The 21,745-nt window shown below is 62.8% G+C and overlaps 4 protein-coding genes across 8 annotated transcripts; 3 read left to right on the top strand and 1 right to left on the bottom strand.

Annotated features, from left to right (window-relative positions):
• Positions 1–2,915: 2,915 nt before the first annotated feature.
• LOC125363061 (probable G-protein coupled receptor 132) lies at positions 2,916–6,655 on the top strand. Its single transcript, XM_048362037.1, has 2 exons — positions 2,916–3,134; positions 5,076–6,655. Exons 1-2 carry the CDS (start codon positions 3,077–3,079, stop codon positions 6,653–6,655), a joined length of 1,638 nt encoding a protein of 545 aa, XP_048217994.1. The 5' UTR covers positions 2,916–3,076.
• Positions 6,656–11,053: 4,398 nt separating this feature from the next.
• Positions 11,054–20,874, top strand: LOC125363402 (cell division cycle-associated protein 4-like). Of its 5 annotated transcripts, none has more exons than XM_048362592.1 (2): positions 11,054–11,075; positions 20,148–20,874. In XM_048362592.1, the coding sequence occupies exon 2, from the start codon at positions 20,152–20,154 to the stop codon at positions 20,860–20,862; it is 711 nt and encodes a 236-aa protein (XP_048218549.1). In that variant the 5' UTR covers positions 11,054–11,075; positions 20,148–20,151; the 3' UTR covers positions 20,863–20,874. The 5 variants fall into 5 exon arrangements, with proteins under 5 accessions (XP_048218549.1, XP_048218547.1, XP_048218544.1 ...); XM_048362590.1 differs by lacking the exon at positions 11,054–11,075 and adding an exon at positions 12,808–12,943; XM_048362587.1 differs by lacking the exon at positions 11,054–11,075 and adding an exon at positions 12,808–12,943 and having other exon boundaries at positions 20,089–20,874.
• On the top strand, positions 11,396–12,947 carry LOC125363060 (collagen alpha-1(I) chain-like). The gene is made up of 2 exons (XM_048362036.1): positions 11,396–12,097; positions 12,831–12,947. The coding sequence occupies exons 1-2, from the start codon at positions 11,396–11,398 to the stop codon at positions 12,945–12,947; spliced, it is 819 nt and encodes a 272-aa protein (XP_048217993.1).
• LOC125363059 (collagen alpha-1(I) chain-like) lies at positions 12,953–19,967 on the bottom strand. Its single transcript, XM_048362035.1, has 4 exons — positions 19,143–19,967; positions 18,530–18,598; positions 13,824–14,067; positions 12,953–13,518 (listed from the first exon to the last, which is right to left on the bottom strand). The coding sequence occupies exons 1-4, from the start codon at positions 19,965–19,967 to the stop codon at positions 12,953–12,955; spliced, it is 1,704 nt and encodes a 567-aa protein (XP_048217992.1).
• Positions 20,875–21,745: the final 871 nt, after the last annotated feature.

The raw sequence follows: 21,745 nt of genomic DNA, 5'->3' as shown, positions 1-21,745 counted from the left end.
GACGTGGGGCCTTGTGGACGTGGTGGGTCTGGTGGACGTGGTGGGTCTGGGGGACGTGGAGGCCTTGTGGACGTGGAGGTCTTGTGGATGTGGAGGTCTGGTGGACGTGGAGGCCTTGTGGACATGGTGGGCCTGGTGGACGTGGTGGGCCTGGTGGACGTGGTGGGTCTGGTGGACGTGGTGGGTCTGGTGGACGTGGTGGGTCTGGTGGACGTGGTGGGTCTGGTGGACGTGGTGGGTCTGGGGGACGTGGTGGTCTGGTGGACGTGGAGGCCTTGTGGACGTGGTGGGTCTGGTGGACGTGGTGGGTCTGGTGGACGTGGAGGCCTTGTGGACATGGTGGGCCTGGTGGACGTGGTGGGTCTGGTGGACGTGGTGGGCCTGGGGGACGTGGTGGTCTGGTGGACGTGGTGGGCCTGGTGGACGTGGTGCGTCTGGTGGACGTGGTGGGTCTGGTGGACGTGGAGGCCTTGTGGACGTGGGGGCCTTGTGGACGTGGTGGGTCTGGTGGACGTGGTGGGTCTGGGGGACGTGGTGGTCTGGTGGACGTGGAGGCCTTGTGGACGTGGTGGGTCTGGTGGACGTGGTGGGTCTGGTGGACGTGGAGGCCTTGTGGACGTGGAGGTCTTGTGGACGTGGAGGTCTGGTGGACGTGGAGGCCTTGTGGACATGGTGGGCCTGGTGGACGTGGTGGGCCTGGTGGACGTGGTGGGTCTGGTGGACGTGGTGGGTCTGGTGGACGTGGAGGCCTTGTGGACGTGGGGGCCTTGTGGACGTGGTGGGTCTGGGGGACGTGGTGGGTCTGGTGGACGTGGTGGGCCTGGGGGACATGGTGGGCCTGGTGGACGTGCTGGAGGAACCCCTCTGCACTACGAGCTACCTGTGGTCTCCACCTGGTGGAGGGCAGTAGCCAGTGGTGGGTGTGGGGAGGTCGAGTCACAGCGTCTGAGGATGGGTTTAACCTCATGCCTTCCCCTAGACTTGGGGAAGAAGGCAGAGAGACAGGACCACTGCTACTTCCGCTCCATCTGCTGGGCTCTGGGCAGGGGGCACAGGTCTGGTCACAAACACGTCACAGCTTGGTGGGTATACGTGTGTGTGTCCACCCACGCGTGCGTGTGTGCGTGTGTCCACCCACGTGTGTATGTCTGTGTGTGTCCACCCACGCGTGCATGTGTGTCCACCCACGCGTGCATGTGTGTGTGTCCACCCACGCGTGCGTGTGTGTGTGCGTGTGCTCTCTCTCACTTGGCTTTTTCACTGGAGGCTGGTGTCCTATCACTTGAGCCACAGCTCTACTTCTAGCTTTTCACTGGTTAGTTGGAGATAAGAGTCTAACACACTTTTCTGCCTGGGCTGGCTCCCCGCTTGGACCTCAGCTAGCAGCGTCCTGAGCATCTGGGATTACAGGCATGAGTGAGCCACTGGTACCGACACATCTTGGATCGTTTTCACAGAAAAAAAAAATCCCTAGACGAGAACTGAGTAGGTTAAAGGTCAAACACATTGAAGAATTTTGCAAATGCTTTGAAGTTGCCTCTGTCAGTACAGTGGCTTGCTCTCCATTGCGTGGAGACAAGCCCAGTTCTTTACTTCCGCCACTCTAAGAGGCAGGAAACGAAACGTTCACGTGTGGATGCTGGAACCATCTTCATTGCTTCTGCGAACGTCTGCTGGCTTTGCTCTCCCTCTCCCAGTTTGTTAAGGTAGAATCCGTAAATGAAAACCACGATCCATTTACAGCATACAGGAAATGCATCGACGCTCATTAACCCTGACAGCTGCCTTTTGCTGATTTGTGGAGTTCTTTTCTTTCTTCGCCATCTGACGCAAAGTAACATCTTTATGCACTTTTTGCTCTCTAAATACTTCATGATGGGAAACTTCAAACTATACCAAAAGAGTGTTTGGTACAGTAAACACCCCGTAGCCATGACCACTCCGGGAGCTACTGTCCTGACCTGAGGGCCCTTAGAGCTGCAATGGGGAGTCCTCCATCTACTGAGGAGGGGCTGCTGTGTCCCACAGGGCGAGCTCACTCTGACAGGCATGCCCCCAGTACTCCTGAATCGTTTTATTGAGTTGGTGTGGTTCAGTGTTACTTTTTTTTTTTTTTTTTTTTTTTTTGGCCAGTCCTGGGCCTTGGACTCAGGGCCTGAGCACTGTCCCTGGCTTCTTCCCGCTCAAGGCTAGCACTCTGCCACTTGAGCCACAGCGCCGCTTCTGGCCGTTTTCTGTATATGTGGTGCTGGGGAATCGAACCTAGGGCCTCGTGTATCCGGGGCAGGCACTCTTGCCACTAGGCTATATCCCCAGCCCCTCAGTGTTACTTTTTTAAGTTGTAATTTTTATTATCTTTGAGCAGCGGTGCAAAGAAGCCGCCACTCCGCACAGGCAGTTTATGAATACGATGCATCTTGGTTCGCATCACCTCTTTCCTCGAGCCCCTCCCCCCCCCAACCCAACCCTTTCCCTCCCTTGGCTTAACTTCAAGGCAGACATTGACTTTATGACTGTGTTCTCTCCCCTCCCTCTTGTCATTCACCTATCCCCCCTCCCCCTGACCCCAGCCTCCACCTTTCATATTCTTTGCCCGGTGTTCATTTTGTTGGACTGTGAGTTCACTTTTCTAAGGAATTACACCATCTGAGTTCTCCCTTGACTCTATCATATGTAAGTTAATCATTGGTGCACACTTGGCTACCTTACTTAAGTGTTTACTTACACATTTATGAGTTAATTCTAGCTTCCACATCTGAGAGAAAACATGTGTCCTTTGTCCCTTGGAGCCTGACTCATTTCACTTACCATCTCCCCCCCCCCCCAGGTCCTTCCATTTCTTTGCAAATGAGGCTATAGCATTCTTTGTGTGGATGAGTAAAATTCCACCATGTATATAGGCGGCATTGTGTAGATCCACTCGTTCGTTAAGGGGCGTCTGACTGATTCCAGACCTTGGCTATGGTGATCAACCTGGTCGTGTGTTCCTTCTTAAAGCAACTTCAACCCCCTCTTCCTCCAGGTCATTTTAAAGTGCCAGCATACGCGTCCCCACGGGACTGACAAAACGCATGACATGTCCTATGAAACCTTTTTGAAAGCCACTCTGAGGCCAGAGCCTGCAAATGTCACAGGTGAGAGACCCCCTTTGACTTTAAACATTTAAGAGGGGTCACAAGAATTTCCCTTTGTCTCATCATTCAAACAGGAACAGGCAGGTCTCCCCAGTGAGGCCTGACGCGGAGATGGTAAAAGGAGAGGTGTCCTACCCAGACCCTGGGACGTGGAAAGCCGGGGCCAGAAGGAAGGCCCCCAGCGCTGTTGCTCGAGCGTCCACCGTAAGCGACCAGGACTGGGCTTCCGGCTGCCACGCTCCCTTGGGAGCCCCGTGGGCACCTCAGGAGCTACAATAGGGAGCCGGTCCCTCTCCTGCCTCAGTGCCACCCTCCCCTTCTGAGGCTCCTCCCTTGGGTCACCTTCCCCAAGGTGGCCCGCTAGGGGGAGGGGGAGGGATGGGAGGAGGGGTGGGCATGCTCACCCCCAGGTGGTGCTCATCCCCTATTTCTGGATGACCAAAATCCAGAATGGATCCAAGCAGCTGGGACCAAGTCACCGGTTCTGGGCAGCCCTGCGGCCCTGGCTCCCGTCCCGGGCAGCCGGCGGCCACACCCCAGCGGGGACCGGGAGCCGGCCTGCGTGGGGCCGGGACACCCTGCTCCAGGTGTGTTTCCCTCATGCCTGAGCTCTCACCTCTAGCAACTTCTTGGCTGTTGGAGTGAGGTGGGAGCTGAACGCTGTATCCTGAGTGGCTGAGCCTTCTTTCTGACCTGTGTTCAAAGAGAAGGCCAAGAAAACATCACTCCAGGAGTCTGCTTTACTGTCTCCTCCTGGAGGCCCCGAGGGCAGACCCTTCCTGCCCATCCAGGCCTTAGAGGCCCTGTGGTCTTTGGATGTGGTCCTTTGGTCTTCTACTAAATACTCCAGCTTCCTTCACTACCTCACTTGAATCGTTTCTCTCTCCCTCTCACACGTTCAACCATCCTTGTGAGATACACTAGACCCACTTGGTAATCCAGGCTGAGCCTCCCTCACTACAGGTAGCTGATCAATGGTCCCGATTCTGTCAGCAGCCTTTGTTTCCTCTCAGCCAGATCACCTCGCTCGGGTGATCGATATCTTCCAGGGCAGGTCATTATTCTTCCCATCATCATGATTATAACGGTGAGAGGGCCAGTTCACCAGGATAACAGCGACATTCTAATTCCTGTGCACCAGTTACCAAAAGCATCAGATACACAAAGCAAATGTGAAGAAAACAACAAGACATGGCCAAACCCACCATCACAACAGGCACTGTAAATCAACTCAGCAACGGATAGCTCAGGCAGGCAAAGAAGGAATAAGAGTATACATTAGGATGAGGTAGGGCCTGTGGTGGGGAGTGGAGGCAGGGAAGGAGGGAGAGGTAGGAGCATGGAAGACGCTAGAAGGGGGTAGCAGTGATCCCTCACTCTAGACGCTGTGGAGAATATGTGCTTAGTTAGGCACTTGTGTTAAAAACACAAGCAACGCTCTTGGCACCTGACCTGAACGAGTCACAAGGTCTCCCAGGGTGTGCACCCTGCGTTCTTGTTCACGAAGCCAGTGTGTTGGACACGCAGGAGCTAAGGGTCGCTTTGCAAACTTATCTAGAATCTTCCTTCAGCACCGGGCTCTGTGCTTGCTGGACTTGGTGCACGCTCCACTGCTCAAGCCATGCCGCGAGCACTTTTTGCTCTGGTTAGTTTTGAGGTGGGGTCTTGATCGTCCTACAGGTGCCGGGCCCCTCTGTTGAAGTGGAGTCTTGAGCACTACTACACCTGGCTGGCCTGGGACTGTGGTTCTCCAATCTCTACTTCCTGAAGTAGCTAGGATTCAGGCTAGGGCTATAGGCAGGGGCCGGGGAGCCTGGCCCAGCGGGAGACTTTTGAACAGTTGGTGTACGTATTCTGGCGTCGCTTTGCCTTCCTCACGACCACCGGCCTCTCCCAGGGATTGCAAGGTCTCTGACCTTCACCTCCATCTCTGTCCCACAGGGAATTCCACCGCAGCGAGCAGCCCTGCCTCTCCAGGGCCCCGGGACGTCTCCACGGAGATCTGTAACGTGTCCTTTGAGGACACCAGGATGGTCCTGGTGGTGGCCTACAGCACGGTGTGTGCCCTGGGCCTGCCGGCCAACGGCCTGACCGCCTGGCTGGCGTGGCTGCAGGTGCTGCGGGGCAACGTGCTGTCCGTCTACCTGCTGGGCCTGGCCCTCTGCGAGCTGCTCTACGTCAGCACGCTGCCGCTCTGGGCCGTCTACATCCACAACCGGCACCGCTGGACCCTGGGCCCCCGCGCCTGCCAGGCGACCGCCTACATCTTCTTCTGCAACATCTACATCAGCATCCTCCTGCTGTGCTGCATCTCCTGCGACCGCTTCACCGCCGTGGTGTACGCCCTGGAGAGCCGCGGCCTCCGCCGGCAGAGGACCGCCGCCTCCATCGCGGGCTCCATCTTCCTCCTCGTCGGGCTCGTCCACTACCCGGTGTTTGACATGGAGCCCGGGAGGGAGTCCTGCTTCGAGCCCCTGCAGATGAGCGGGAGGATCGCAGCCTACCACTACGCACGGTTCACCGTCGGGTTTGCCCTCCCTCTCGCCGTCCTCGCCTTCACCAACCACCGCATCCTCAGGAGCATCCGGGTGAGCGCGGGTCTGACTGCCGCCCAGAAAGCCCGCGTGAGGCGTCTGGCCGTCGCCGTGGTGGCCATCTTCCTCGTCTGCTTCTCCCCCTACCACGTGGTGCTCCTCGTCAGAGCTGCCGCCTTCTCCTCCCACGGGGGAGACCCCGCCGCCCTGTGCGCCCTCGAGGGCGGCCTGTACGGCGTCACGGTGCTGTTCCTCTGCCTGTGCACCGTCAACAGCGTGGCTGACCCCATCCTCTACGTCCTGGCCACAGAACACTCTAGGCAAGAAGTGTTCAGAGTCTACCGGAGGTGGAAAGAGGGGGCCGCGAGGACGAGTGCCCCCGGGCTCCCACAGTCCCGGGCCTCAGAGGCGCCCAGCTCACCCACCACACTAACAAACAATTTGTGCCCCCTCGTCCCGCCCGCCCATCGCGGTCCCAGCCAGCCACCCGGGACTCACCGTGGCCCCCAGGGAGGCTGGCGGGGGACAGTGCCGCAGGGGACAGTGGCAGGCACGGAGGCTGGGGCAGAGAGCCCGCCGGGCAGCGTCCCGGCTGCGATGCCACTCGGACACACGGGTGACCGCGCCTTCCTAAAGCCACCGTCCCCGAGCCTCCGTCCGCTGGGGCCGCGCGCCAGGCTCCCCCGCGGGGCGGGTGATGGCTCACCCCGGCACCCAGGGGCCCGGATGCTCCTGGGTGAGAACCCGAGGGAAGCCCCGCCCCGCACGGAGGTCGCTGCCACACCCTCCGGCTTGGGGTGGGGTGGGCTATCAGAGGGAGGGGATCTGGAAGAGAGGGAGAGAGACGCCGAGGAAAGAAGGCAGCAAGGGGTGCCTTCCTGGGGCGGCGCAGTGCCCGGCCTCACCTCAGGCCAAGCCAGGGCTTCTGAACAGGAGAAGCCCGAGCTCTGCCTGCGGAGCAGTGGAGAGGCCCAAGTCCCGGCCTGAGGAGCGGAGAGGCCTGAGGAGAGCCGAGAGGGCTGAGGAGAGCAGAGAGGGCTGAGGGGAGCAGAGAGGGCTGAGGGGAGCAGAGAGGGCCACGGAGAGCAGAGAGGGCTGAGGGGAGCAGAGAGGGCTGAGGGGAGCAGAGAGGGCTGAGGAGAGCCGAGAGGGCTGAGGAGAGCAGAGAGGGCTGAGGAGAGCCGAGAGGGCTGAGGAGAGCAGAGAGGGCTGAGGGGAGCAGAGAGGGCTGAGGGGAGTAGAGAGGGCCGAGGGGAGCAGAGAGGGCCACGGAGAGCAGAGAGGGCTGAGGGGAGCAGAGAGGCCCGCGGAGAGCAGAGAGGGCTGAGGAGAGCAGAGAGGGCCGAGGAGAGCAGAGAGGGCCGAGGAGAGCAGAGAGGGCTGAGGGGAGCAGAGAGGGCTGAGGAGAGCAGAGAGGGCTGAGGAGAGCAGAGAGGGCCACGGAGAGCAAAGAGGGCTGAGGGGAGCAGAGAGGCCCGCGGAGAGCAGAGAGGGCTGAGGAGAGCAGAGAGGGCCGAGGAGAGCAGAGAGGGCTGAGGAGAGCAGAGAGGGCCGAGGAGAGCAGAGAGGGCTGAGGAGAGCAGAGAGGGCTGAGGAGAGCAGAGAGGGCTGAGGAGAGCAGAGAGGGCCGAGGAGAGCAGAGAGGGCTGAGGAGAGCAGAGAGGGCTGAGGAGAGCAGAGAGGGCCGAGGAGAGCAGAGAGGGCCGAGGAGAGCAGAGAGGGCCGAGGAGAGCAGAGAGGGCCGAGGAGAGCAGAGAGGGCTGAGGAGAGCAGAGAGGGCTGAGGAGAGCAGAGAGGGCCGAGGGGAGCAGAGAGGGCTGAGGGGAGCAGAGAGGGCTGAGGAGAGCAGAGAGGGCCGAGGGGAGCAGAGAGGGCTGAGGGGAGCAGAGAGGGCTGAGGAGAGCAGAGAGGGCTGAGGAGAGGAAGAAAGGAAGAACTCACCCCCTTGGAGGCTGCAGCTGCCCCTAGTTCCGGGGTAGCCCAGGACAAGGCCGTTGCAGACAGACTAATAAAACTCCATCGTCCCCTTTAACCGTGCCTCTGTGGATTTTCCTGCTCCTAGGTCATTACACCTGGCAGCCCAGAGACAGCAGGCGGCCCGCAGGCGAGAGAGAGAGAGAGAGAGAGAGAGAGAGAGAGAGAGAGAGAGAGAGAGAGGGAGCATGCAGCCAGCAGGGAGCTCTTGGCCTGGGCTCATCCCGGCTGGCTCCCTGGGCCATTAGCCCATGGCAGGCAGGCAGAGCGGAGTGATGACTTTATTTCCTGTGCGTCTCTAAATGCCTCACCCCAACGATTGCCATGCTCCTGGGGCGCCCTGTGCTCTGCCCAAGAGGTGATGTGAGCCACACCAGGCACCAGCCATCGGGGCTGGGACACTGTGCACAGCCCAGGCGCTGCGAGGGGCAGGAGCCCTTGCTGCCGGGAGCCGGGGGGGGGGGGCTTGCAGGGCAGGAGCCCTTGCTGCCGGGACCCCGGAGGGGGGGGCTTGCAGGACGAGCCCTTGACCCCCTTGACCCCGAGGGAGGCCCGGCCACACTGGTGTCTTCCTTCCCCCAGCGAGGCCAAGGACTGCTGCCTCGGCGGGCCCTGTGGGGCCGGCTCGCCCCTGCCTGAGGCCCTGGCCGCAGACGCCTCACACAGGACGCGGGTGCGAGTCCAAGGCGGGGATGCTGAGCCGACCAGGCGCCGCTCATCCTCCCGCGCAGGGCCAGGGGCTGGAGGCGGCCTTTGTGTGTGTGAGGCTGCTGTCAGCCCCACTGGGAGACGGGGATGGGGAGAGACACTTTCAACAGAAGTGCAAAAGCACGTGTTGGTCTCAACTTCCCCTCCAAAAGGGACAGAGCAATTTTCCCTGAGCAGGTGAGCAGTTTTCTCTGCGTGTGTGCATGCGTGTGTGCGTGTGCATGTCTCTTACAGGAAGTTAGGCCATCTCCTCTGTGTGTGTGTGTGTGTGTGCATGTATGCGTGTATGCGTGTGTGTGCGTGTGTGTGTGTGTGTGTGTCCATCTTTCAGGAAGTTAGGCCCGTGGGGGTGGGGTGGGCTCTTGGTTGCCTGAGAGCTGTGAAGGATGAGGCCAGGCAGAGGCCAGGGCCACGCCTGTTCTCCAAATTCAGGGAGGGAGACAGGGTGGAGAGGCCTGGCCCCTGGACCACGCCCACCCCCCTGGGGCGCCTGGGGCGGGCCAGTCCCCTCCTCAGAAGCCCTGCCCCCAGGCCAGCGGCCCTGGAGCCCACACCCTGGCCACCCTCTGGGGAAGGGGTCTCACCGGGCTCCCGGGCGTGGGCCATGTGCTCCGGCCCGGACAGCCTCCGTGGGACGCTCTTGTGACCAGGCCCAGGCCGGCTCCAGGTTGGGCGAGGGGGCGCCCAGGAAGGAAACCGGGTGCGGCCCCTGAGGCAGGGCGCTGCGAAGGGCCTAGCTTCACCCGGCAGGGGCCTTCGGGCAGCGGGTGGCTGCAGGCCTACCTTGCCCAGTTTCCTGGAAACATTTCTCCTCTCCTGGTGGTTACATGTTTCTGTCACCTCCAACTACAGACCTTTCATAGTTGGATCTATCTAACGGAAAGTTCTGGGTCACCATAGGGGTTAACCAAGCTTGAGAGGGAGCTACACTTGCTTGCTCCCTCCATTATCCTTCCACTCACCCACTGGGGCGTATTGTGGATGGTTCTGGTGGAGCTGGGGGAAGGGTGGACAGAGACCCTGCATCTCTGCCTGGAAGCACAATACCCCAGGACTTGTAGGGGACAGCTCACGTCCCCTGCCGGGAATGCCCCCTGGAATTTGGCAATGGTGACAGTGAGCCCAGAGCTGCTGGGTTCACTAACCGCAAGGTTAACGTTAACCCGACGCTGTGCCTGGCCGGGCTAGGGGTCAACGGTAGTCAGATGCTCAAATCCGCTTCCCCGCGGCCAGCCCAGCCAAATGAGGATGCAGACCTCACTTAGGAAAATGTCCTCTGCCCCAGCAATGGCCTTTGGGGCCTAGACAGAGGTCCTGAGTGTGGACCACGCCTCCCGCCCGTGGCCACCAGGGGGCAGCACTGCCTCAGCAGGGCCAGCACGGAGCCCGTGTCCAGGGCTGGATCCCCACAAGCCTGGTTGTGAGGTGTCCACCCTAACCTCTCCTCCCGCCCTCCCGGACCTTCCCTGGACCTTTGCCTGCCCTGGGCGCCATGGAGCTCGATGGTCTCGTTTGTGGACGTGGACGTTTTTCACCGACGGCAGCAGGTGCACATCTTCGTGGGGGTGCAGTGCGGCTGTTGCACGCATGTGGACAAATGAGAGATTGGTGTTATTCCTTCCTCTTGTATGTTCTAGTTCTCTTTTGTCATCAATTTTCCTTAATGACATGGATTGCTGCTCACTGAAAATCAGACAGCTTCAACAGTAGGGTCATCCTTGGATCTCTCTCTCTCTTTTTTTTCTTTCCATTTTTATATGGGTGGGTGGGGGGTGTCTCGACTTGCCAGTTGCTATTTTCTGGATCGCTGGACACGTTGGGTAAAAAGCAGTGGAGGCTCTGGAACACATTCTTGCTCCAGACAGTGTTTGTGATCTTTGCCGGGCAGTAGGTGAACATTGGTCAGAGCTCCAATTGGTCTGGCTGTCACCTGCCCAAGCAGCTCTGCGTTTATTCTGCCCACCCTACCCAGGTGTGCAGAGCCGTGCTGGTGCGGGCTCGGGCCCGGGGGCGGGGTTCAGGCCCAGGGGCGCAGGGGCGGGGTTCAGGCCCAGGGGCGCAGGGGCGGGGTTCAGGCCCAGGGGCGCAGGGGCGGGGTTCAGGCCCAGGGGCGCAGGGGCGGGGTTCAGGCCCAGGGGCGCAGGGGCGGGGTTCAGGCCCAGGGGCGCAGGGGCGGGGTTCAGGCCCAGGGGCGCAGGGGCGGGGTTCAGGCCCAGGGGCGCAGGGGCGGGGTTCAGGCCCAGGGGCGCAGGGGCGGGGTTCAGGCCCAGGGGCGCAGGGGCGGGGTTCAGGCCCAGGGGCGCAGGGGCGGGGTTCAGGCCCAGAGGCGCAGGGGCGGGGTTCAGGCCCAGGGGCGCAGGGGCGGGGTTCAGGCCCAGGGGCGCAGGGGCGCAGGGGCGGGGTTCAGGCCCAGGGGCGCAGGGGCGGGGTTCAGGCCCAGGGGCGCAGGGGCGGGGTTCAGGCCCAGAGGCGCAGGGGCGGGGTTCAGGCCCAGGGGCGCAGGGGCGGGGTTCAGGCCCAGGGGCGCAGGGGCGGGGTTCAGGCCCAGGGGCGCAGGGGCGGGGTTCAGGCCCAGGGGCGCAGGGGCGGGGTTCAGGCCCAGGGGCGCAGGGGCGGGGTTCAGGCCCAAGGGCGCAGGTGTGGGATCCGGTCCGGGCACCGGTTTGCCCCCGGCCCGGGTCATGGCAGCCCCACCGTGTCCAGTTGTCACCGGATGCCGGTGAAGGTTTGTGGTTTCCCTTGAAAACCGGGGTCTCCCTTCTTAGGGTCCTTGATTGGATGGCAGAATAAGGATTTCTGGACAAGTCACAATGGCGGGAAACCTGGTGGGGCTTGATCAGGCAAGCCGAGACGAGGCCCAGGCGGCGCGGGCGCTCCGAGGAGGGTGCCAAGGCTGCCGGGGTGTGCGGACGGGTTCCACCCCGGCTCCGATCGCCCCCGAGGGGAGGGGCACAGACGTCCCAGGCGGGGCGCAGCCTGTCCCCGGGCCGCGGACGGCAAGGCCAGCGCTCCGGCCCGTGACCGCCCGGTGCCTGGCTGGCCTTCATGAACCACGCCTCGCTTTCCTTAACTTCCCCGGTTTCCGGACCGGGGCGGCGGGCGCCGGGCCTGGGCGAGGGCCGCTTTCCCAGCCCCACGCTGGGCTCGCGCGGGCTGCGCCCCACCGCGGAGCCGCGCCCTGCTCGGCTACGGCGGGGCGGCCTCCGTGGCTGGCCACGTTCACGGCCGGCGGCCATGCCGACCGGGCGCCGCTCCTCGCCCTCGGCCCGGCCCGGCCCCGACCGGCCGCAGCGCTGGCGGGCGCGCCGCGGAGAGCCGCGGAGCCCGGGGAGCCGCGGGGCCCGGGGAGCCGCGGGGCCCGGGGAGCCGCCGAACCCGGGGGGCCGCCGCGCCCGGGGAGCCGCGGAGCCCGGGGAGCCGCGGAGCCCGGGGAGCCGCGGGGCCCGGGGAGCCGCCGAGCCCGGGGAGCCGCGGAGCCCGGGGAGCCGCCGAACCCGGGGGGCCGCCGAGCCCGGGGAGCCGCGGAGCCCGGGGAGCCGCGGGGCCCGGGGAGCCGCCGAACCCGGGGAGCCGCGGAGCCCGGGGAGCCGCCGAACCCGGGGGGCCGCCGAGCCCGGGGAGCCGCGGAGCCCGGGGAGCCGCGGGGCCCGGGGAGCCGCCGAACCCGGGGAGCCGCCGAGCCCGGGGAGCCGCGGGGCCCGGGGAGCCGCCGAACCCGGGGAGCCGCCGAACCCGGGGAGCCGCGGGGCCCGGGGAGCCGCGGAGCCCGGGGAGCCGCCGAACCCGGGGAGCCGCGGAGCCCGGGCGGGGCGCGGCGGGGCTGGCGGGGCGGGGCCCGCCGCGCGGAGACCTGGGACGGGGGGCGGGGCCGGGCTCCGGGAGCCCGGGAGCCGAGGGCAGGGCCCGCAGGGCCGAGAGGGGCGGGGCCAAGCACGCGGAGACCTGGAGCCCAGGGCGGGGCCGACAGGGGCGGACCTCGGAGGTGGGGCCTGGAACATAGAGGACGGGAGGGCGGGGCCTGGAGCGCAGAGACCTGAGCGGGGGTCTGGAGGGGCGGGCCTCGGGGGCGGGGCGTGGTGCATGGGGCCGGGAGGGGTGGGGCCTAGGGGCGGAGCCTGGCGCATAGGGGCCGGGAGGGGCGGGGCCTAGCGCGCAGAGGCCGAGGGCGGGGCCGGGAGGGACGGGCCTCGGAGGCGGGGCCTGGTTCCCGGGGCCTGGAGAGGTGGGACCTCCTGGGGGCTTCGGGGCGGGGCCTAGCGCATAGGGGCCGGAGCAAAGAGGCCTGGGGCGGGGGCGGGGTCTGCAGGGGGCGGACCTCGGGGGCGTGGCCTGGTGCTCCGGCGGGCCCCGGGGGCGGAACCTCACACGGTGGGGGCGGGGCCTGAGGGGGCGGGGCCTCCGCCCGCGAGCGCCCAACGGCTGCGGCGGCGGCGCGGGAGTCCGGGCGGTCCAAGCTCCGCCCCGGCGGGTTTGAACGGAGGCCCGCTCCGCGTTCGGCCAATCGGCGGGCGGGCGGCCGGGCTATGGCGGCCCTTTGTGGGCGCTGAGTGGCTCCGGCGCCGAGCTGAGCGGCGGGCCGGCCTCGCGACGCAGGTGAGCGGGTCAACGGCCAGCCGGCCGGCGGCGCCCCGGCGGCCGCGTCGGGCGCCGGTGGGGTCGGGCGGGCGGCGCGGAGCTCCGGGCCGCGGTCCCGCGTCCCCGCCACGCCCGCGGGTGTGAGGCTCCGGGAGCGGGCCGGCCGGAGCGGGAGGGCAGCGCGGCCCGGCGGGCCCGGCGCCCCACCGCCGGGGGCTCCCTCCGCTCCCCGGGCCCCCGCGGGCCCCCTGCCGGTCGGCGTCCCCGGAGCCGGGCGTCCGGGCCGGGCCCCTGCAGCCCCCGCCCGGACCGCGGGGACTCGGGCGCGTTCTCTTTGTGTGGGTGGCCGTGCTCGGGTGTGCGGGAGGCTCCTCCCCTCCGCTGCCGTCGGGGCTGGACCGGGAGCCCGGGGCGCCGTCCTCGCTGCTCGGGCCGCCCGGGAGCGCCGCCCCGCAGGCCGCGGAGTGGCCCGGGCCGCGCGGCTTCCGCGGGGTTTCCTCCCGGCCTTTGTGTCCGGTGCCCCGGACCGCCCGACGGGGCCAGCCGCCCTCGGAAGGGGCCGCGGGAGGAGGGCTTCCAAGGGTCACCGTGTCCTGTGGAGCGGGACCTTTTTCAGGAAAATGGCAGCTTCCCCCTGGGAAGAAGACAGGAAGCCTCCCCCGGGCCGCCCCGGGCCCGGCCCGGCCCGGGAAGGTCTGGTGCGCTTCCGAGGATCTCAAGCAGCCGGGTCGGTGGAAAGCCTCAGGCATCGCGCCAGGATGAATCAGGGGTTCCTGGGGGCCGGGGGTCCCCGCACCTCCCCGCTTGCTCTTTGATGGAGAATTGCCAAGCACACCTGAGGTGGGAGCCGTTCGCGCTGGCTCACCTTAACCGGACGCTCGGTGGATGCTGATCTGACCTGCGAGCCGGAGCCCTGTCTCCTGCGCCCGCAGCCCTGCTGCTGGGAACCTGCCAGGCCACGGAGGTGGGCGAGGAGTCCCGGAGTGGCCGGAGTGGCCGTTGACCTCGGGCTGCTCCAGGGAGCAGTCCCCACTTGGACCTCTCCTCTGTGTGCGAAGGAAGCGCCTGCGTTCCCGGAGGAGGCCCCAGTGCCGGCCTTGGCCATCCCCAGGACGCCAGCGAGGAGGACCATAGTCATTTAACTAGATTCTCGTGCAGCTCAGCAGGGAACCGGGATGAGCGGTGCCCCACCCCCACCCCAGGTCTCCCCCAGTGCTGGCCAGGGCCGAGCTTTATGCTAACGTGGCCCCAGACACAAACATGTGCCTAGGGTTGTCCCCACAACCTGCCTTCTGGGCATTATCCACATTATTCTGGAACACGGTTTCTGGGTAACGGTTCCGTTTTAGGGGTAAAAGTTACCCAGGAACTTTACTCTCTTGCAGTGATGTCCACATTTCTCACTTGGGGTGTCACAAAAACCACTCTCAGGCTTAGGAGCATTTGAAACCTGCAGAAGTTGGGCACCAGTGCCCACTCCTGTAATCCCAGCTGCTCAAGAGGCTGAGATCTGAGGATTGCAGTTGGAAGCCAGCTTGGGTAGGAAAAGTCTGGAGACGCTTCAGCTAACCACCAAAGCTCAGAAGTGGAACTGTGGCTAGTCTTGAGCAAAAAACGCGGGAACTGAGCCCAGGCCCTGAGTTCAAGCCCCAGGATTGGCACCAAACCCACAAAACGCCACGTAGGGATGGCAGGCAGGTGGTCTCGGGGGCGCTGGCCACCCACATGGCCCCGGCGCCCTGAGCCGTGTCGGGCACGCCGTGAGGCAGCAGCCGAGGCCACCTCCAGTTTCCCACCCATCCACTGACTTCCTTGTAAGCAAGTCACTAGTTACTAGTGCAGTAGGGTGTTGTGAGGAGATCGGTGGACGGTGAGGCCCGGGGCCCCCCCGCTGGGGGGCATCTCCTTTGCCCCAGCGCCCCCTTGCTCCCTGCCAACGGCACTGCCTGGGTCTCTGTGCCTCCCCACTAGGTTCTAGAGCATCTGGTGAGTACAGGTGTGTTTCCGCGTGGCATCCAAGATCCACGCTGAACACAGACCATCAGGGTTTGTGTTGCTCGCTTGTATTCCATCATTCAACTTAAAAAAAAGAATTCAAATCTGAGGCTCCGCATCTGAGGGTGTTGAAACAAAACTCACAGCAGCGTGGCTCTGGCAGAAAAGCGAGTGTTTGGAGAGATATTCTATAAGATTCCTGGGTCCTAAGGGAAATGGGAAAGAGGAGAGGAAGCCTTTAGAGGGGAAGTTGGCCATCAGCTCGGAAAAGTTACTGGGGAGGGGATTCCTACGAAACGTGTTGGTTTGTTCAAGTGCCTCAAGGGTGCTCCTACCCACAGGCTGAGCACTGGTGGCTCGCGATGAGGAGGACCGCCGGTGAAGGACAGCCTCCGTCTGAACCAGTTAGACCCCTATCCTCCCAGCTAAGGTGGAAGTATGAGGAAGATCCTCATCGTCCCTGCGGCCTGTGCAAGACCCTGTCTGAAAATAACCAGAGTAGAAAGGGATGGCAGGGGCTGGGAACGTGGCCCATGAAGCCCTGGGTTCGATTCCCAGCACCACATACACAGAAAAAGCCGGAAGTGGCGCTGTGGCTCAAGTGGCAGAGTGCTAGCCTTGAGCACAAAGAAGACAGGGACAGTGCCCAGGCCCTGAGTTCAAGCCCCAGGACTGGCAAGAAAAAGAAAAAAAAGAGGGGGTGGTATGTAGTTCAAGTGTATAGCACCTGACTGGCAAGCGGGAACATGGAATTCAAATTCTTGATACTGACAAAAATTGCTGCCTTGATTTTGATCAGGAATCAAAAGGGTAAGAACTGAGCTGGAGATCCCGCACCCCCAGTGAGAAGCGGAGGCGATGAGGTGAGCGGGGTTCTGGCAGCACAGGGCTGGCGTGCCTGGTGTGGAGTCGGCACACGGCTCTCATAAATAACGGGTGCTCTTGCTCCCGTGGAGCACAGCTGTGATCAGCTGGGAAGGTGGAGGACGCCTGGACTCTGCGTGAGAGGAAAGGGAAGGTGGAGGACGCCTGGACTCTGCGTGAGAGGAAAGGGAAGGTGGAGGACGCCTGGACTCTGCATGAGAGGAAAGGGAAGGTGGAGGGCGCCTGGACTCTGCGTGAGAGGAAAGGGAAGGTGGAGGACGCCTGGACTCTGCGTGAGAGGAAAGGGAAGGTGGAGGACGCCTGGACTCTGCGTGAGAGGAAAGGGCCGGGAGGTCGTCTGTGAGTGGTTAGGATTGTGGGGCATTTTTGTTTTTTTATTGTCTTTCCAAATGGAGTCATGGAGAACTGGAAGCGGCTTTGAATGCAGAGCTGCTGTGGTTAGGGCCAGGCCACCTTGCTCGGGGGGTCTAGGGAGAGGGAAGGCCAGGAGGCCCAAGCTGGAGGCCACCGGCCAGGGGCTGGCCGGTGGCCTGGGGTGGACCTCCTGGATGACTGGCAGGGCTTCTGCCTCTCTGGTTAGGCCTCTGGATAGCAGGAACAGAAACTAAAGACGCTCAGCTTTTAGGTCCTGGCCGTAGGGGCCACTGTCAGGAACTTGCTGCTTAGACTCCTGGGGTGCTGTAGGGAGCCTGCTGCTTCCGGAGCCATGATTGGCCCCGCAGGCTGGCAATTAAAGATGGTAGGTCAGCATTGTGGTTGACATGCAGTCCATCTGCTCATCTCTGCCTCTCTTCTAAGAGCAAATACTGGGACGAGTGCTTCTGGGCTTTCTATTTTTACAGCCCTGCCCCGGGGGGGCCGCTGGCCTCCCTGGCCTCTTCCCATCCCCCAAAGAGCCTGCTAGAGGACACATGTGCCTTTGGAAGGGCATGCAAGGGTCTTTGGTGGTTTACCCACCGAGGGGCTTGTGACCTGGGCGTGCAAGGACCTCACCATCACAGCCCTGCCTGGCCTCAGGCTGTTGGGTTCTCCTCTCAAGGGCTGGGATTGCAGGCATGGACTACCCTGCCTGGCTTCAGTGTAACTTCTTGGGCTGTCTTGGAAGTGTGAGGTGTAAGTCTTTGGCCCACTCACTCTTTTTTTGTTTTTTTTTTTTTTTTGCTTGCCAGTCCTGGGGCTTGGAGTCAGGGCCTGAGCGCTGTCCCTGGCTTCTTTTTGCTCAAGGCTAGCACTCTACTTCTTGAGCCACAGCGCCCCTTCTGGCTTTTTCTGTATATGTGGTGCTGAAGAATCGAACCCAGGGCTTCATGTGTACGAGGCAAGCACTCTTGCCACTAGGCCATATTCCCAGTCCATGGCCCACTCACTCTTGTTCTCAGTCCCTTTGTGAGTTGTCCTCCAGGCCTGGTTGGCCAGCCTGGCTTTCCCAGGACTAACCTGCCTTTGGAGTACATCATCCTGCCATGTTTCTGGAGTCTGACTAGGAGTTCTGTCTATAAACAAAGGTTTCATTCATGTCATTTGAGTAGATTTGGTTTGACTTCTACACTAAATCATGCAGAGCTAAATGGTTAGACATATGATAGGGCATGATGGTTACACCTGTGATTCTCGCTATACAGGAGGCACAGGTCAGGACCAGTAACTGGGCATGGAAGTATGTATCTGTTATTCCAACTATCTAAGAAGGAGGCATCAATAGGAGGGCACAGTCCCAGCAAAACATAAAAATAAGTAACAAGGTCTGTGGAGGTGTGAGTCAAGTGATAAAGCACTTACCTGACAAGCACAGAGACCAGAGTTCACACTTCAGTACTACAGAAAACCTTTAAACAAGAAGTTTGTACACAGGACAAAGAACTTGAATATTATCAGAAGCGGTTAGAATCTGGGCATTGGGGGCTGGGGATATAGCCTAGTGGCAAGAGTGCCTGCCTCGGATACACGAGGCCCTAGGTTCGATTCCCCAGCACCACATATACAGAAAACAGCCAGAAGCGGCGCTGTGGCTCAAGCGGCAGAGTGCTAGCCTTGAGCGGGAAGAAGCCAGGGACAGTGCTCAGGCCCTGAGTCCAAGGCCCACGACTGGCCAAAAAAAAAAAAAAGAATCTGGGCATTGGTGGCTCACTCCTGTAATCCTAGCTACTGATAGGTGAGGATTGAGAATAGAGGGTGGAAGCCAGTCCCGCAGTAAAGTCCATGAGATTCTAATCTCTAGTTAACCAGAAAACACCAAATAAACCTTAAACAGAAGTGGAGCTCTGGCTCACACTTGAGCAGAAAGGGCGAGCATTAGGCTCTGTTACCAGCACACACATTACATACATACATAATTGAGGTGGTTGGTTGTGTGTGTGTGTGTACGCGCACGTGAGCGTGCTGGTCTTGGGGTGCTGTCACGGAGCTTTTCCATTTAAGGCTAGTGCTCTAGCACTTGAGTCACAGCTCCACTTCCAGCCTTTTGTCCGTTAATAAATGGAGATAAGAGTCTCCGAGTTTCCTGCCTGGCTGGCTTTGAACTGCAAACCTCAGATCTCATCTTTCTGAGTAGCGCGGATTACAGATGTGAGCTACTGGCATCTGGCTGAGATATTTTTAATGTACATTGCAAAGTACCTTGGTAGTAAATTTGTCATTAAGAAAGAGGTGGTAATGAGCAAAAAAGCTCAGGACTTGAAGCCCCCGCGTGCACGCGCGTGCACACACACACACACGCACGCTCACACGGGATGGGTGATGAGGCAGCGCGGCCATGGCTGCAGGGGCTCTGTGAACACCACACTGCTTGCTGCTCTGGAGAAAGTGTTGTGGGGAATGTCAGCTGGACAGACGTCTGACCTTGCTGTTTTGCAGTGGCTGTGGGCGCACAGGAAGGAACGGAAGGAGCCCTGTGTCTCCCCCACCCCTGCCCCGCCGCAGGCCGCCCCGATGGCTCCTTGGAGCTGCCGTCCTCCGGGCGCCTGGCTCCCGCCGCAGCCTTGCACACGGCCCTGGCGTCGCCAGCTCCGTCCTTGGGCTGCTCAGGACTTGAGCCGCTCCCCACTGGAGGGGACTGGCTCTGTGGAGGGTTGCTGGGGAATGGAGCGCTCTGAGCATGCGTGTGTGCATCCCTACATGGCCCTGACTTTGGTCTTCTTGTGATCAGTCCCAGAGGTCACTTAATTATGTAAAGCTGATCTTTGTTTACGATGCGGCAGGGTCAGCAGGAATGGGGGGGGTCCCGGGGTATGAGGGCTTCCCCGAGGCCCTACTGCCCACAGGCCCATCCCACCCTAAAGCTGGCACCTGTAGACTTCTACTCAGTGAATGACTCAATGAATTGCTTAATTTCAAATACCGTGAGATTAAAATGTTTAGCTTCTATTGCACACGTGAGGTGAAAGAGACGGTGTGCCCCTGGATTAGCTTTGCGATCCCGACAGGCCGAGGCCAGCGCAGCAGCTCCCGGCCCCGGGGCAGGGGCCATTCCCTGGGAAGCCTGAGGGGTCACGGCTGGGGGACCTGGACTCTCGGGGTGTCGGGCTGCGGGCGTGGGAGCGGTGGGCTGCCGAGGCCACGGTACACGGCCGGGACTCGTGTCTTCAGAGGAAGGGCTGCAGCGCGCAGAGCCGGGCAGCGCCTGCCAGCGGGGGAGGCGTGGGGCCTCGTGTCGCTGCGCTTCAGCAGAGCCCGTTAGCCCACGCACCGCCACGCGTGACACGCCGCTGGCCTGCGGCCCCATCACTCCGCTCGGCACCGCGAGGCCCCTCTTCCCTCCCGGGCGCTTCCACCTAGAACCTTGTCCCTGTGGGGTGTGGCTGGCGGGTCCCGGCCCGTGGAGCGGCTCCGTCGCGGGCTGGGTCCCTGTGGGGTGTGGCTGGCGGGTCCCGGCCCGTGGAGCGGCTCCGTCGCAGGCTGTGTCCCTGTGGGGTGTGGCTGGCGGGTCCCGGCCCGTGGAGCGGCTCCGTCGCAGGCTGTGTCCCTGTGGGGTGTGGCTGGCGGGTCCCGGCCCGTGGAGCGGCTCCGTCGCAGGCTGTGTCCCTGTGGGGTGTGACTGGCGGGTCCCGGCCCGTGGAGCGGCTCCGTCGCGGGCTGTGTCTGGTGCCGGTGTGCTGTCAGCCCCTGGCCACCCGCGTGGATTCGTTGTGCCAGGGAGCTTCCACGGCGGCGTCTCCACACGCATAAACCGTGTGCTCCGGTCACACCCGCCCCTCCGCTCCCCGAGCCCTCCTCCGCCTCTGAGGACAGCCGGGGCGGGTTGGCTGTGCACCTTCTGACCTTTCCCTCGCCCCTTCTCTTTGCAGGGTCAGGACCTGGCTGGGTGCGGAGGTGGGCTGAATGGTGTCTTCCTTGGTTTCCACAGCACGATGTTTGCACGCGGGCTGAAGAGGAGGTGTGACCAGGAGGAGGCGGCAGAGGGCTTTGGCACCGCCCCGTCCTACAGCCTCCAGCGGCAGTCGCTCCTGGACATGTCCCTGGTCAAGCTGCAGCTCTGCCACATGCTGGTGGAGCCCAACCTCTGCCGCTCGGTCCTCATCGCCAACACCGTCCGGCAGATCCAGGAGGAGATGAGCCGGGACGGCGCGTGGCACGCCGGGGCGCCGCCGGGCGCGGGGCGGGCGCCGCTGGACCGCCTGGTGTCCACGGAGGTGCTGTGCCGCACGGCCCGGGGCCCTCCGGGGGCGCCGCCCGCCCCCGGGTCCGGAGAGGGCCCCTCGCGGGCGCCGGCCCCCGAACTCTGCACGGCCGGCCCGGCCCCCGAGCCGCGGGACCCTCGGAGCAGCCTGTGGGAGATGGGCAGCGCGCGGGAGAGCAGGGGGGGCTTCCCCAAGGCCCTGGACCAGATATTTGAGACCCTGGAGAGCAAACCCCCCGGCTGCATGGAGGAGCTGTTCTCCGACGTGGAGAGCTCCTACTACGACCTGGACACGGTGCTGACGGGCGTGGTGGGCGGCTCCAAGCCGGGCCTGTGCGGCGGGCTCGAGGGCTTCGCGGCAGCCCCGGCTCCCCCCGCCGCGGGCTGCAAGTCGGACCTGGCCGAGCTGGACCACGTGGTGGAGATCCTGGTGGAGACCTGAGGAGAGGCCCCCGCGGGCCAGGGACTCGGCCCCGCCCGGGCCCCGCTCCCCCCTCCCCCCCGTCCCCGCGTGGGAGGCGAGTACACCTGGACAGGTGACCTTTCTGAAATGGTTGCTTCAGGCAATATTTTTAAAATACCTTTCTAAACTTTTTGTATTTTATCCCGGTAGATTTTTTCAGCTATTTTCTTAAAAGTATATTTTTTCTACAAATGTCCTCTGCTGCTATGTTAGAAACTTTTATAGCCTCAACCATTGTCGTTGGCGTTTGAGTTTTTAAAGGTTGAATTGGAATTTCTCAGTGGGCTTCACTGCGCCCCGGCAGCGGCACCAGTGTTGGGTGTTTGCCGTTCACTGTCGTGGTGACCCAGGCGGGGTGCAGTTACGGAGGAGTGAGCGGGGCTCCCGCGCCCGGTCATCTGTGAGTCTTCCTCCTAGACTTCAGTTTTATTTATGCCTATTTATCTAAGTGCCACTGCGTTCGAAGGCCAGGTGGCTGCAGATCATGGCACGGTGGTCTTGGAGGACTCTGAAGTCTTGGGTGGATGTGCTCTGGTCTCGTGTGGGTCCCATGCACGGGCCCTGTCTCCTTCCCGGCGTGCCGGCGGGGGAGGCGGGGGAGCGGGAGCTGGCGTGGCACACTCCTGGTCACGCGTGGGCGAGGGGACGTCACACCCTTGGGCCCACGTACCTGGCGTGCTCTGTGACATTGGTGCTGAACAACGTTCGAGAGTTAAATTTAAATCTGGGGGGAAAGAACCTGACCGAGAGCCACTGGCATGCAGCCCGTGCCCGGCTGCTGCCCCGCCGGGCCCCTGGCGCCGCACCACGCCACGCCAGACACCACCCCACCCAGCACGCACGTGTCCTGCCGCACTGCAAC

This window comes from Perognathus longimembris, chromosome 14, assembly GCF_023159225.1.
Source record: "Perognathus longimembris pacificus isolate PPM17 chromosome 14, ASM2315922v1, whole genome shotgun sequence".
NCBI lineage: Eukaryota > Metazoa > Chordata > Mammalia > Rodentia > Heteromyidae > Perognathus > Perognathus longimembris.
The sequence above is the reverse complement of the archived record's forward strand: the minus strand, read 5'-3'. Positions and strand labels throughout refer to the sequence as shown.

Bases quoted from the DNA above. Each gene is read 5' to 3' on its own strand.
- LOC125363061 (XM_048362037.1), top strand. From the start codon at position 3,077: ATGTCCTATGAAACCTTTTTGAAAGCCACTCTGAGGCCAGAGCCTGCA. The intron at 3,135-5,075 runs GTGAGAGACCCC...TCTGTCCCACAG, and splicing joins AGAGCCTGCAAATGTCACAG to GGAATTCCACCGCAGCGAGC.
- LOC125363060 (XM_048362036.1), top strand. From the start codon at position 11,396: ATGAACCACGCCTCGCTTTCCTTAACTTCCCCGGTTTCCGGACCGGGG. The intron at 12,098-12,830 runs GCCCGGGGAGCC...GTTTGAACGGAG, and splicing joins CGAACCCGGGGAGCCGCGGG to GCCCGCTCCGCGTTCGGCCA.
- LOC125363059 (XM_048362035.1), bottom strand. From the start codon at position 19,967: ATGCGTGTGGAGACGCCGCCGTGGAAGCTCCCTGGCACAACGAATCCA. The intron at 18,599-19,142 runs GTATTTGAAATT...CACTTTCTCCAG, and splicing joins CTAAACATTTTAATCTCACG to AGCAGCAAGCAGTGTGGTGT. The intron at 13,519-13,823 runs GTCAGATCAGCA...CCCGCTCCACAG, and splicing joins GACAGGGCTCCGGCTCGCAG to GACACGGTGACCCTTGGAAG.
- LOC125363402 (XM_048362592.1), top strand. From the start codon at position 20,152: ATGTTTGCACGCGGGCTGAAGAGGAGGTGTGACCAGGAGGAGGCGGCA.